The 15891-nt window shown below is 39.2% G+C and overlaps 1 protein-coding gene across 2 annotated transcripts in view; it reads right to left on the reverse strand.

Moving 5' to 3' along the window:
• Nucleotides 1-2225: 2225 nt before the first annotated feature.
• LOC122808815 (C-type lectin domain family 2 member B-like) overlaps nucleotides 2226-15891 on the reverse strand; it is a 1263928-nt gene continuing 1250262 nt past the window's right edge. For both annotated transcript variants that reach the window (XM_044079877.1, XM_044079876.1), the window contains exon 6: nucleotides 2226-4164. In XM_044079877.1, coding sequence (XP_043935812.1) covers nucleotides 4044-4164 — 121 coding nt within the window. In that variant the 3' untranslated portion in view covers nucleotides 2226-4043. The remainder of the gene's footprint in view (nucleotides 4165-15891) is intronic.

The raw sequence follows: 15891 nt of genomic DNA on the forward strand, positions 1-15891 counted from the left end.
ATCTCCTCACAAAAACACACTTCTACTCAACTCACTTTTACACCTTACTCTAATGTTAATTACACCCCGAACTATCATCTCTCTAAATTCCACAGGCAACATCACCTCACCTACCCCACACAATCTAACAAAAAAACAAAAACCCTAACAATTCAAAAGAGCAACTACTTAACTAAGCTAGTTAATCCTACCCTAAAAGATGGAGACATCCACCCCAATCCTGGCCCTATCTCAACACCTCCCCAACAATGCTCACCTCACCACAACAATAACTTCCTCATAGGACACCTTAACATCCAAAGCATAAATAACAAAATACCCTTCGTCCATGCCCTCTTAGATACCCACTCTTTTGACATTCTTTGCCTCTCTGAAACATGGCTTAACCCAGGCACAAAAAATTCTGAGATTATACCTCCAGGTTATAACATAGTAAGACATGACCGCCTAAAACGTAAAGGTGGTGGAGTAGCAATACTTTTCAAAAATCAACTTAACATCTCTACTCTACCAGTATGCCCTAACCAAAATAGCAAAACAGAAGCCATCATCATTAAACTCCAACTAAATGCCAAGAAATCCATTTTCATCATTTGTTTATATATTCCCCCAGGTAATAACATTCCAATACTAGAAGACTTTCTAAACTGGGTATCTACCACCTACCCCCAAGAAACCATAATTCTAGGTGACGTCAACATAGACTGGAATACAATTAATGCTAAAAATCCCTCCTCTCATATTAATCTACATGGTTTCTCCCAAACCATCACCTCAACCACTAGAATCAACAAATCAAGTAAGAAAGAGAGTATATTAGACTGGATACTCACAAATACAGTTAACAAACAGTATAAAGTAGGTACTATGCCAGACGACATCAGCGACCACTGCCTAACCTACATTACTAGACAAAAATCTCAATATATTAACCTCCCAAATACTAGGCTAATTCGATCTACCAAGCATTTTAACGTAGACCTTTTTAAAGCTGAACTGAGAGCATGCAAATGGAATTGCTTAAAAACACTTCCCCTGGAGGAGGCAGTATTATTCTTTAATAATACATTCCTCTCCATACTTGATATACATGCTCCAGAACGCTCCATTAGAGTAAAGACCAAATCTGCCCCTTGGCTGACCAATAATACCAAAAAACTCATTCATGCAAGAAACAAAGTATGGACAAAATGGAGATGCAGTAGACAGGACCCTGATTTAGTCAATTTCCGCCAGCTTAGAAATCTAGCTAAAAAATCAATAATCTCTGACAAGAAAAACTACTACTGTAAACTTCAGGAAACTTATATTAACAACTCTAAACAGTTCTGGTCATCAGTAAATAGACTTCTCTCCCCAGGAATTGCTAAAACTCCTTCCCCTCAAAATGCTGACCCAGATACCCCTCTCCAAACTGCTAATGCTTTCAACTCTTTTTTCTCTGAAACTATTCAATCCCTAGCCAAACAAATGAACTCTAACAACTCTAATATTCCATCTAACATAACTACCTCCACCTACAACTTCTCTCTAAAACCTGTATCTACTTCTTTCATCTACAAACTCATTCATAAACTAAAACCCTGTACCCCTTCCGCTGACAAGCTCCCTTCTCTTTTCCTTCAGAAAGCTGCCATAGAAATTGCATATCCTATATCCTTACTTATCAACAGAACTATCCTAGAAGGAACCATCCCTGATATCTGGAAAGTCTCCTACATTATCCCACTACATAAAGGTGGTAACTCCCTTGACCTTTCCAACTATAGACCAATTGCCCTTCTCTCACCCCTAGCAAAAATCATGGAAAAATGTATTCATCAGCAACTTGTACACTATCTCTCACTTCACAGCATAATAGCAAACTGCCAACATGGTTTCAGACCCCACCATAGTACCACCACCGCCCTTCTATCCTTTGTACATACCATCAACAAAAATCGAAACAACAATACTCTCTCTTCTGCTCTTTTAATTGATCTCTCTAAAGCATTCGACATGGTCAACCACTCTCTCTTAATTAACATTCTTGAATCTCTCTCCTGTGATAAGCTAGCCATTAATTGGTTTAGATCTTATCTTAACAACAGACAACAAGCAGTAATATGGGATAACCATATCTCATCCCTCTTGCCCATTTCCATCGGAGTTCCCCAGGGCTCCATTCTTGGTCCACTTCTGTTCTCCCTCTTTATTAACGATCTTCAAACTGCAATCCCACAAGCAACCTGCATACAATACGCAGATGATTCTACCCTTATCTGCTCAGCACCTCCCTCTACTGAACTGAGCTCACTGACCCAAAATACCTTTAACACAGTAGAAACCTGGTTTTCCAGACGGTTTCTCCTACTTAATGCCAATAAAACTAAACTCCTCCTCTTCTCCCCCACCTCTAGGTCCCCCCCTTTAAACTTTACCATCTCCTCAAATAATGGCACTATCATCTCACCTGACCCAACTACAAAACTGCTAGGAATAACCATTGACTATAATCTCTCCTTCGAACAGCACATTAATAACACCATCAAGATTGTTAACAGAAAACTTGGATCCCTATATCGTATCAAACCTTTTCTAACCCCAGCAACTAGAACAAAAATTGCTCAATCTCACCTCTTATCAACTCTCCTTTATGCTTCCCCCATTTATACAAACCTTAAGAAAATCAATCTTAACAAACTTATAACTTGCTATCACAACATAGCTCGCTTCGCCACCAGCAACCCCTTCCGAACCCACCATTGTATAAACCTAAAACAACTTGGTTGGCTCGAATTTCAAAACTACCTTTTAATTCCTCAACTCACTATAGCTCACAACATATTACACCTTCCTGACAACACCCCAATACTCTCTCAACTTCTAATCCCTTACAACAACCTTAACTCACTTTGCTCCTCTAATAAACTCATGACAAAAGCAATAAGGGCAAACAACACAGCAGGTGGTTCTCTTTTCACTAACACAATAGGTAGAACTTGGAATCTTTTACCTAGTGACATAACTCTGACCACATCCCTGCCACAATTCAAACAGAAAATTAAACTGTACTACCAAAATCATTGGCTTTGTTCCTGCAGTACACCTGACTAACCTTTTCCTCATACGCTAGTTCTTCTTCACTCTTTTCATCTCTTCCTTTCTCATTTCTCTTCCTTTCACTGTATAGATTTAAGTATATTCATTTTATGTACAATTTGTTATCTTGCAACAAACTACATATTGGAAACTTGTCTCTCTTTTGAAATGATCTTCAGTCATTAGGTTGATATAACTCCAATTTTTGATATTTTTTAAAGTAATGATTTGTTTATGTAATGTACTTAGTATTTAGTGGAGCTTTTCTCCTCGGGCCTCTGCTGAAAATGGACATGTATCCAGCCAGACTAGCCCGGTCAACAAATGTAAAATAAAATAAATAAATAGTATCTATGAAAAACAAGTGGTACATTGTACTTTTTAAACAAATTAAATGAAATAATTTTCTTGGGTGGCGAAAGACGGTACATTTTTGGCTAGGCTTATGTAGGCCCTGGGGCCAATAGTCTAGTACCTACCTATGAACCTATTAGTAGCATTTGGAGAGAAAACAAAATAACTAAAAGGAAACCAGGCAAGTAATGTAGTTCTGCAAGTTAATTAGTTGCTTGTGATGTATAAAGAGCACAAGAGTATTAAGGGCAGCCATAGTTGGTAACTCAAGTTAATAGCATTTCTTTAACCGTTAATCTTCCTTGGTAGAAATGTAAAGCAAGATGACAATGCCCTTTAAGTGATGGCATATGTAGGGTATAGATGCACAGCAAATTAAGGCCAGGAAGCTTCTTGAGAGATGTGGAAAAGGGATATTACACTTGCAGAAAAAAACATAGAATTCTAGAAAATTAAATCTTAGAATCAAATAGTTGAAAGTCAACAGGTATTTGCATATTAAATACGGCCCTTTACTTCAAATGTAAGCCTGACTATAGGCTTTGGCCTTCTTAAGTGCTTCTAGCTCCAAAGCATAAGTTAGGCATAAGTGTTAAGATTTCATTTTGTCAACTCTGCGTAGAATTTTTCATGCAGATCCATTTCCTTTTGGTGATACATAAACCAGAAAAAAGCTTGCCATCTTCTATGTAAACACAATCCCCACTCTTTCCATCTGTCAACGAGAACCTGAAACATAAAAATATGATTATAGTGTTACTGTTTTACTCACTACTACTTATATTAAAAAAAAATTCAACAATATCAGAGAGGATGCTGGCTATTCATGACAAGGTACAGTAAATAAAGTACAAATTCAGCAAATTTGCCATTGAGTCAACAGTAATTAACTATAACTGCACCATAATTTAGTTTATTTTTTTGAGGGAGATCACAGTCAGCAGTTCCTACATACAGCTGACAAAATTAATTTATTTTTTCAGCAAAGTCATTGCCACCTGCTCATGTACTGCTAGTGTTGAATACAGACCAAATGAATAAGCAGTTTTATATACTCTAGAGATCTTTAATAAATGCATGTATGCAAAACTAGGCCACAGAAAGAAAACAAGCAAAAGTGAGGAAAACAGAAAAAGGGAGAGAGAGAATGAAAGATAGGGAGGGAAGAAAGAGAAAGAGAGAGAATCTGTCTGGGAGTTAGAGCAGAGGATTAAGGCTATACACTGCTAATGAGCTGCTTTACACAGGATTTGATTCCCGCAGGCTGTTTACCCAGTGTGTGAGACCTTGTGTGTGAGACCTTGAGCAACTCACTTAAGCAGACAGTGCTTTCAGACAGTGGAAAATAGGTTAGGTACCTCAACTCTTTCATGGACTACATGCCTAGCAAGTACCTATGAAAATATAAGACGTGTCACAAAATGGTTAGGAAGAAGAGCTAATTTTGCTGAAGTCAGCAAATCAAACAGTTGCAAGTTAAATAAGGAAATGGTACAGAAGCAGAATTCTGAAAGAGGTCCACCTGTATGCCTGCTATTTTATGTAATTGTTCTTTTCCCATCCATCTCAGTCAGGAACTCATGTACAGGGAAGCAGTCAAAGGAAAGTTTGCAAGGGATCAATGATAGTTGCTAGGACTCAAATAAAACATGGGGTCCATCCAGCATCCATGAAACATTAATGAAGACAAAATTATATTGAACTGTCAGAATTTCCACAGAGTTCAAATAAATACAAGCAAATGTTCGTTAAGTCCCCCCCCACAAGCTAAAAGTTTCTGAAATTCTAACCAGAGCTCCAGTTTGAAATTTTTCCCTAACCTTCCGACCCTTCTCTTGTTTGTTTTAAAAGGCTGTGCCTCTGTCTTCTGCCTTTTATGGTAGTCTTGACTTCCAAAGTCCCTTCCTCCCCTCTTTCATTGCTGTTGTCTTATTGTCTGTTGTATAACCTATTAAGTTCATTACCATCCACTTTTTTCCAGCTATACATAATACTAAGTGTTCACCCAGCAAACCAGTATTGCTCGAGTAAACCTCCTTTACTACAAATTTTCTCCTGCTCATTTTCCTAGAGTTCGCATCTGCTTGGTATCCTCACCACACTCTGACAGGTTCCTAAGTTAATCCTCCTCCATCCTTTGCATACAAGATATTTATTTTTTGTTTTGCGCTTCAGTTAACTGTTTAGATATCTGTTGCCTTATTAGTTGATTTTGCTTTTAAATCATTCTAAAAGTCCCTGATACTTGAAATTGTTTAAGTTTATTATATATTTTATATTTTATATATTTTTTATTTGTTTATTAAGTTGTGTTTTAAAAAAAGAATCAATACTATGAACTTCTTCATTAGAGACCAAACTATGAACTAGCTTTCTTAAACACATCAGATACACTAAAAACTTCAGGGCTGACAACCTTAATACAGCCCTTAAACACTAACTGGTCCCCTCTTTTAACACTTCCTTTAGATGAAGCAGTTGAGTATTTCAACACTTATCTTCTTGGGCCTTCTCAACCAACTTGGCCCACTAAGACATCCGCACTAAAACCATCTATGCCTCATGGCTTACCAAGAGCACTAGGCAACTTATGAAACATAGGGACAAAGCATGGGACACCTGGCGCAAAACCAAAACTACTCCTAATAGCCAAACATTCTTAGCACTGAGAAACAATGTAAAAAAAACAAATCAGACTAGACAAAAAAATACTATAGTGAAATTCAAACTAAGCACAATACCAACTCACAAAAGTTCTGGGCCACTATAAACAGTGTTCTCCAATCAGGTAAATCACCAACTCCTCATCCAAGCACAGACACCACCTCTATAAACACAGCCACTCAATTCAATGAGTTCTTTACAAACTCTATACCAAAGTTTCAACAGACCCACCCTCCTCAACCCCCACTATACTATATGACCCATCACATAATGCCAATTCCTTCACCCTTCAACCTGTACCAACTTACACCATCTATAGACATCTAACCAAACTTAAACCCACCACCCTAGCGGTAGACAAACTACCTGCCAAATTCCTAAAAATAGCCACTAAAGCCATTTCCTACCCAATCTCTATAATCATTAATAGATCAATATCAGAACAAAAGGTGCCACTTCTCTGGAAAATCTCCTACTTTATACCAATATACAAAGGGGGCACCTCCACTGACCTAACAAACTACCGCCCTATAGCTATACTTTCCCCACTGGCTAAAATACTGGAAAAAAATGTATCCACACCTAGATCCGAACACATCTCCTCTCCAACAATTGTCTTGCTGAAACTCAGCATGGATTCCACCCCAACCATAGCACTATCACTGCACTCGTCCATTTTAGTAACCTAGTAAATATGCAACACAACAACGGCCAACTAGTGTCTGCAGTTTTCCTTGACTTATCAAAGGCATTTCATACAGTCTCCCATACAAAACTTCTAGCATCACTCTCAGAATTAAAACTAACTACCCCCACTCTATTACGGTTTCAAAGCTATATCTCCCAATGCCAACAAGCTGTTCAGTGGAAAAACTCACTTCCCCCCCTACTTCCTGTAAAACTAGGAGTACCTCAAGGATCAATCCTAGGACCTCTACTTTTCACTATATTTACAAATAATCTTCACAAAGCCACCCCTCTAGCAAACCGGGTTCAATATGTTGATGACTCCACCTTAATCTGATCTGCCTCCACCCTCCAACAACTTCACATCAAGACCCAAGAAGCCTTTACGTTCATCAAAACCTGGCTAACAAACTCCCAGCTAATACTAAATTCTAAAAAGACCCAACTTATGCTTTTCCATCCTTCTAAAGCAGCAGTACCTACTCCCCCATTCTCTAGTTCTGCTTTAGATAATACTCCCATCTCCCCATCACACAAACCAAATTACTAGGGGTCACTATTGACAACAATATGAAATTTGATAAACACATAGCTCATATAATAACCAAAGTCAACAAAAAACTATTTTCTCTTTACAGATGTAAACACTTCGAACCAGCAACAGTAAAGTTACTCTAGCTCGTACCCATCTTCTCTCTACCTTATTGTATGCTTCTCCTGTTCTAATTAATCTAAACAAGAACAATTTAAACAAGCTATCAGTATGCTACAACAAAATAGCAAAATTCACCACAATCTCCTGCTACTGCACCCACCACTGTCAAGCCCTAAAACAACTTTCCTGGCTGGAACTCCCTAAGACCTTAGCTCTAAACCAACTTCTTCTAGCTCACCAAATCCTGTATCAACCTGACAAAACTCCAGCCTTACAAGACCTGATCACCCTCTACTCCAATAACCGAGAATGTAGATCCACTAACAAGGCACTAATCGTAATCTCCAAAAGCCATTACAGCTCTGGTGACTCCCTGTATTCTAGCAACATTGCCAAGACTTAGAACTCCCTACCACTACAAATCAGGGTACAACCTAACAAAATCTTCTTCAAAAAACATCTTATTACCCACCTGAACAATTCCTGGACATGCAACTGCCTAGCGCCTGGCTGACATATTCTAACACCTTTCCCCTATCCACTATCCAACCTCTTTAAAACTCCCACAGATGCAATGTATTTATTATCACATGTTACTTACCAAGTCACTGCTGCCTACACCCCACTGTCCCATCTATACCCACAACTAACTTTCTCCTAGACTAAGTTGAAAAGCTTTCCCTTAAAATGTCAATGAACCTCATATGAACTTGTCTATATGCTCTTCCTTTGATGAACTGGCTAGTATTTTTAGTTTTTCCTTTCTTCTCTTATCTTTATTACATCTTCATGATTATCTTTACTAAACATACTGTATGAACAACAATCATGTTACCTGTTATACTTTTAACTGTATGTCTAAACCACTATACTTCAAGTGCAAAAATAGTAAGCGCTTTCACATGGAACCACCATGCTTCATCAGACTCCCAAAAAACTTTAAATTCACTACCAATATATACATAATCAATCATTCGATTAAGGCAACTGCAGCCATGGTTATCAGTTACTAACGTCAAACAATAAACTTGTGTTTATTGCTATCTAAAACAAACACACTGAGTAAAACATTACATTGCAATAATAAAAGGCTATAGAAAAAACATTATAGTAGACATAATTTCTAAACATTGTCAGATATGGCTATTTAAACATAAAAAACATCTTCTTCTCAATATATCTCCTGTCCGTTTCTCAGAACAAAAATCCTGCTTGCTTCCCATATCAACTCTTTTACCCAAATTATACGCTAAAACAGTACATAAAAGCATAACAGTGCTTACTATTTTTGCACTTGAATAAATACAGTTTTTATTTTAACTGGCTGCCGTGTCTGTCGCCACCACATTTTATTTAAATTTGGGATTTGTACAGAGTGTGGTGACTTTGTTCTCAGCAGTGAAGGTTTTGTTATTGTGCTTATTTATTTGCTTCCTACTGTTGAGGAGCATGGTGGAAGGCCTGGATATCAAACTGGATTTTAATACAAGTGTGGCGAATGCTACATGAGATGGAGATCATTTTTTAAACTTCATACGAATAGAAGTTAACCCACTATTATTTTTTGATCTTGAGAGTGGGCTTGAGAAAGAAATGCAAACTGAATATGATACACAAGAGTTTTTGAAAGCACATTGAGAAACAGAGGATGGCTTGATAAAATTAAGGAGAAACCAGTGGCAGAGAAGACATCTTGAAGCATGTCTACACTTCAAAGTTATACCACAAGGCCTACGTATATCTAAGATGCCAACCTATGGCACACATTTTCCAGATTTATTATCAAAATGGCAGAGACTTAACTTACACACCAGCTTTGGATATATTAAGTTGTTAATAGACCATTCTAATTATATGACAGCTTAGCAGGAGTTATATTCTTTTTTGAATGAAATGTCAGTCATACTTTTAATTAAAGGGTTGCCTAAAATACATAAATCTTCACAGAATCCTCCATATAGACCGATTGTGTCTGGTAGTGGATGGCTCACTGACTCAATCTCGATTTACTTAGAGAAGATTTCAACAATTCTGACAGATATGAAAAACTTTTTAACATCTTTATATCATGATCTGCAGATGACCCTGTTAAGACGGACTGAAATACTAGTCACATTTGATGTTTGCTCATTGTTTACCTGTATACCAAACTATACAGGAGTTGAATACATGAGAGGATTCTTTTAAATAAGAACAGTGATTTCTCCACCAAAAACGTACATACTTTATGTATGTTGATGGAACTGGTACTGGAAAATAATGCTTTTATATTTCATAGGAAGTATTACCACCAGAAATCAGGAGTAGCCATGGGAACCCCATGCACCAATACTTATGCAAATCTTGTTATGGCGCACTGGGGGGATACCATGGCTTTAGTACATAGTCATCATTCCAAGTTTTTGACTAGTTATAAAAGATTTGTGGATGATATTTTTTTCATATGGTGAGGCTCAAACTCTGATTTGATAGATTATATACGGTATTTGCAGAATACTACTTCATTTTTGAAGTTTATGTCACGTACTTCCATGAGGGAGATGGAATTTTTAGATGTGAAACTTAGGAAGGTTGATGGGAGACTAGTTACCTTACTCTATAGGAAAGATTGTAAGAAGAACTGCTTGTTAGAAAGAAGCAGTATGCATCCACCATATATATTTAATAACGTTATGAGGGGACAAGCATTACGCCTATCTAGATTGGTAAGCAAGGATGGAGACTATGTAGTTTATGAGAAGACTTTGAAACAACAGTTCTTAGATAGGGAATATAATAAGAGGGACTGTGATAATATGTTTGAAAGAGTTTAAAATGATAGACGTGATAGGTAAACCATTTTTCGCTGATAACAATAATAAGACTATAATTCCATCCAAAAGATCAGAGATGAGTAGATGCAGGGTTTACCTACCATTTACGTCTGATAATAAAGATATAGTTGATGTTTTATAACAAAACGGGCACATTTTAACAGCTGATGACAACATCAGGAAGATAGTAGGAGATAAACCAGCCATTACATATAAGAATATGAAATCCATGAAGAGACATTTGTGTAATAGATCAGATAATCTGAAATCAGAGTCATCTGTAGGAAAAGTAGGGACAATTAAATGTGAACGCTATAATTACTGTAAATGTATTTCCAGGGATAATATGTTTCTACATCCAGATACCTCCAAGAACATACACTTTTTCTGCTATGCAGAATGTACCATGAAGAATGTGATTTATTTGGCTAGATGCATAGAATGCTCTATGTTTTATTTGGGCATGACTACTCATTCACTAAGAGAGAATCAGGGAGCACATTTATTATACCAATATACAAGATGTCAGAAGTGCTTTAGCCACACATTCAGTGTCAAAAGGTATCGAAATCATTTTACTTTTTAAGTTATTCAAACTGTATCTACAGATGGTAGATTAGGTGACTTTAAGAATCAGGTTGAAAAGATAGAACAGAGATGGATTATTCAACTGCAAACAGATAAGGGCATTGGATTGAATGATGCCGTCTCCTTAAAGCTGTTTCTTAAAGACTGGACATTCCCCTGGATTTACTAATCTTCTGTGCAGGACTAGCTTAGTCCTGCACGGAAGTGACCGTTTTGGAGCAGGACGGCAGTGCGCCATGCATATTAATAAGGCATGCTGCCCGAGCTCCTAGTATTACACGGAGCAAGTAAGAGTGCAGGGGGCGTGTCTGAGAGCAGAATCCTCAGAATAAACACGCCCCCCGCAATGTAAAACAGCAGAAAGGGATATGCAATGAGTGAGACCACTCACAGGTGACTGCATATCCCCACCAACAGTCCCCCTTGTGTACAATAGCAACAGCATATATAAATAAAATGAAGAAACCCTTTTATTTTATTTTTTTTAAATCTGATTAAAGCTAACCGTAGGTGCGCGGGTGTGCCCATCGCTTAGCTACGGTTAATGCAGCTTAAATGACTGAAGAAGATAACAAGGAAGATATACGCAAATGAAGCAGCATAGCAATAGTGTAGTGGGCAGAGCATTCGCCTTACGAGCAGGCAGTCCCGGTTCGAGTCCCTCTGCAGCACATTCCATTTTACATGGCAAAGCACAATATGACCAATATTTTTATTGCATAACCCACTAAATAACATATATGTATGAACTGGAGTACTGCAGTAAATGCACATGTGAGGTGTCAGTGTCATAATGAATAAGGCACTAATAAGCAGGTTTAAGCACAAATAAGCAGTAGCAAGCATATTTAAGCACTAGTAAGCAATGCCTACACTGGCTAAGCAATTCTGAAGCTAACTCTCTATAAGCAGATCTAACAGCAGGTTAGCAGTGCTTACCGTCGCGCAAACCTGCTTACAACTGCTCAAAAGTGCCTTAATCACTCTGTATCCAATGGCCCTTGTTCTGTCCATGAGCAAAATAAACAGCCATGCAGGTCTCAAACCCAGGAACCTATACACCATAGTCACAGTAGGTAACCACAAAGCCATCACAGCAGTACAAAAGAATGAGGTATCAGCAAACAAGTCCTCACCATGGTATAACCAAACTGAACCTGTGAAAGGAATCAGTATACAGTAATATGCTCCATAACCCAATAACATAACATGAATATGTGAACTGAAATACAGCAGTAAGTCCAGAAGTGAGGTGTAATTGTAATACAGTGTTGAAGTCCCCAAAATAACACAAGGACCCCACAGAGTGTACATACACATTAATCATGGATACTAGGCATATATATAAGGTGTAATGATTAATAACTCAATGCCAAAAAGGCATTATAATGCAAAGTCTAATGTAAGCAATGCTAAGCATTGCACAGGCCAGCTTAGGAAGTATGAGCAATGTGTAGACCAGCTAACTCATTGTGTCCAGTGGTATACCCCTTTAAACAATGCCAACCCTAGGTAAGCAGGTTTGCCCATAGCTTAGCCTTTTCAAAACCAGCCAATCAAGGAAAAGTGCAGGAAATCAGCCCTACTTAAACCCAAGACGCGGGAATGCATCTCATAACTGGTTGTAGCTTCCCCTTGCAGGCACTATGGCAGTAAGGGGAGAAGGTGTGCGCTTCCGGGCACAGTGCTGGTGCATCCAGGAGTCCAAGGTCATGGCAGGACTCCTAGTTAAAGACCATCCTCAGAGACTGCTACAGGGCCAGTACCAGGGCTCACAATATAAGGCGGAGGCCCTGGGACCGTCTCGTCCGTGACCTCACCAGTGCCACTGGCATACCCTGATCTGGTGAGCAGGTCAGGCACCACTACACCAACCTGAAGCGGCATAAGGGGAACCTCTTGGAGGAGTGGCTCCAAGAGGCTAGAGCATTAGGGGATGCTCCAGCCATGTGTAAGTATCACCCCAGTATGTGTGTAATAACTGCCAGCTCAGGTATATCATGGATAGGTATGGCTAAATATTCCTCTTATGTCCCCCACAGCTGCAATGGAGTGGGCCGCGAACCAGGAGGCCCACATCAGTCATCTGGCGTGGTTGCGACATGAGGCAGGTCAGTAATACTGATGCATTTACTGTCATAAGAAATAAAAATAATAGTAGTAGTAAATTAATTGCTTGTATAAAACCTGTATTGTTCAAGGCAATTACTGCATACACTAGAGAATATGGCAGGCAGAGTCTCATATTTATTTGCAAGTCAATAAAAGTGTAACAGCCTGACAAAACAGGTTTAACTGCTGGACTGCATGTGTATATCCTGGTATCATAAGGTAATGTAGATATGCAATCATGTAATAGTACTGTAGTATTAAGCACTGTTACCCACACCGTGCACCATAAATTGAATGTGTAGGAATGCCTGTATATGAGGGTGCAATCCCCAGAGGCCATTTAGTACAACTGAGAGACACACAGACAGTAAACAGGGAGAATAGCAAATGCAACTGAGATGTGAACTGTTGTTTTTTTAGCACACACAGCCACGGTTCGAATCCTGCCAGTGGTAGCAGTCTGCATACAGAATCATGCCCCACAACTGTACAGATATGTCCAGAATGTCAATTAAAGTGGCCCATATCTGTTGCCTATCAATCTGTCCTCCTGGTAAATCGGTGGGATAATCCCAGACATATAGACCGCTAACAGGAAATACAACTGATTGACACACAGCTATGAGAACAAAACTGGCACACAAGCAACTCCCCAATACCTTATGTGACTAACAAGCTACATATGTCCCATTTACACCCCAACTTGTCAAGTTGTGGTCAGAGTGTGTACAGTAACAGAGTGACATGCATGTGCATAATAGTAATGTGGGATCTGGTACTGTGTGTGGGAACATTCAGGTAGTGCTAATAAACATTCCTCCCACAGGTCTGTCAGATACCAACACTGTGGCCAGAAATACAAGAATGATATGCATTTGCTCTGAATAATGAGGTATTACACATCACTGTTGCCCACATTGTCCTACAACATATAATGGCCTAGGAAATATGTATATGAGTGTTGTAATACAAGGTGATAATGCATAAGTACAGGGGATTAATAAGACAGAAAGCAGATTAGAGATGTACAGCAATATCTATACAGCAGACACAACTGTGATGGACAGTGTTTAAGCTGTAGCAGACACAGCCATGGTCTGACTCCTGGGAGTGGAATTAGACTGCATACAGATTCATACTCCACAACTGTACAGATGAGGCCAGAATGTCCAGTATATGTGCCCATATCTGCTGCCTGTCCCCCTGGTAAGTCTGTGGGATGATTCCAGATGTGTAGCCAGCAAACAGGGAATACAAGTGATTGTCAAACATCATGAGAACACACCTGTCATTGCTAGGAGAGTAATATTTCAAGTATGTTTTATCTACACTCCCATGTCGTCAAGCTGTGACCAGAGTGTGTACAGTAACAAAGTGAGATGTATGTGCATAATACTAATGTGCAATCTGGAACTTTGTGTGGCAACAGTCAGGTAGTGCTAACAAACATTATCCCACAGGTAGGTTGGATAAGAACACTGTGCTGAAAAATACAGACCATTATAACCTGTACTGGTACTGTTCACTCTGGTATTGTAAGGAATTGTGAGTGTTGCAGTTTCTCTGAATAACAAAGTATCACTGGTCACTGTCACCCACACTGTGCTACATAATATAACTGTGTGGGAAAGCATGTATATGTGTGTGTCAGGTAATTAAAGAGGGCAATATTCTAGATATGTCCCGGCACACCAGCATGTGGTCAGCACATGGCCAGAGTCTGTGCAGAAAGAGTTGGATAGCTATGTGCAAAACAACAACCCAGAATCCGTAAGTATGTGTAGAAACAGTTAATTAGTGTTAACAAACATTCCCTACACAGTTATAGCAGGTAAGATGTGTATACTGCAGGTAAATCTGGTTCATGTGTAATAGGTTCATAGGTTCATACTAGGCTATCTGCCCTGGGGCAATTACAAGCCTAGCCCAATTTTGTTTGGCTTACACCACCCCTTGATTTGAGTATACTGTGCCCTTTTTAAGGTTTAGTTTACTGTGCCTCTGTCTAATAGTGACACGGAAGTAATCCCTGGGACAAACCTATGATCCCCCATCCACTCATCAAGATTCTTCTTGAAGAGATTCAGTGAGGTGCTCTGCCTAACATGAATTGGAATTCTATTCCAGAGCGAAGGGAGCCTCTGGGTTATGAATCTGTCCCTCCAGCAAGTTCTATTTATTTCTGTGCTGAGGTTCAAGTCCCTCGAGCATGTGGCTCTAAGGGATTTAGATTTACTGAGGTGGAGCATGTCCATTAATTCTGGATTGGACATAGCTTTATATGTCAGACATAGATCGCCTCGAAGTAGGCGGTATGCAACTGAGTAGAGCTGGAGTTTTTTTAACCAGGCAGCATATGGCATCTGCTTGAGTCCCTTGATCCTCTTGGTGAGGTACTTTTAGGGTATTTCTAATTGCTGCAGGTGTCGGGTAAGGTACATCCCAAAAGGGGCATTATATTCTATGATAGGTCTGATGAGGGATGAATAAAGGGGCACGATTACCTCTCTTGATCTAGATGTGAATCCTTTCATGATGAGGTGGGCTATGTAGAAGGTCTTTCTAACCACTTTGGCAATGTGGTTGTCAAAGGAGAGATTGCTATCAACTTGGGTCCCCAGATCCCTAATTACTTTCTCTGTACTTAATGGGTTACCGCCTATGTGGTAATTTGTGGGCACATTGTTTTTGCCAAAGGGTATGACTGTACACTTTTTGGCATTTAGCTTTAGACCATGGCTCTGGCACCAGTTTTACGTCTCTGTGAGACATTTTTGAAGGATGTTTGTGTCAGCTGGAGAGTCTATTATGGCACCCAGTTTGCAGTAATCTGCAAACTTGGTGAGCCATAGTCCTCCCAGGTTGGCCTGTACCTCGGAAAAGTATATACCGAACAAGAGCGGTCCCAGGACAGAACCTTGTGGGACGCCACTTGTG

The sequence above is a fragment of the Protopterus annectens genome, chromosome 8.part0, assembly GCF_019279795.1.
Source record: "Protopterus annectens isolate FY-2018-M chromosome 8.part0, PAN1.0, whole genome shotgun sequence".
Lineage (NCBI taxonomy): Eukaryota > Metazoa > Chordata > Ceratodontiformes > Protopteridae > Protopterus > Protopterus annectens.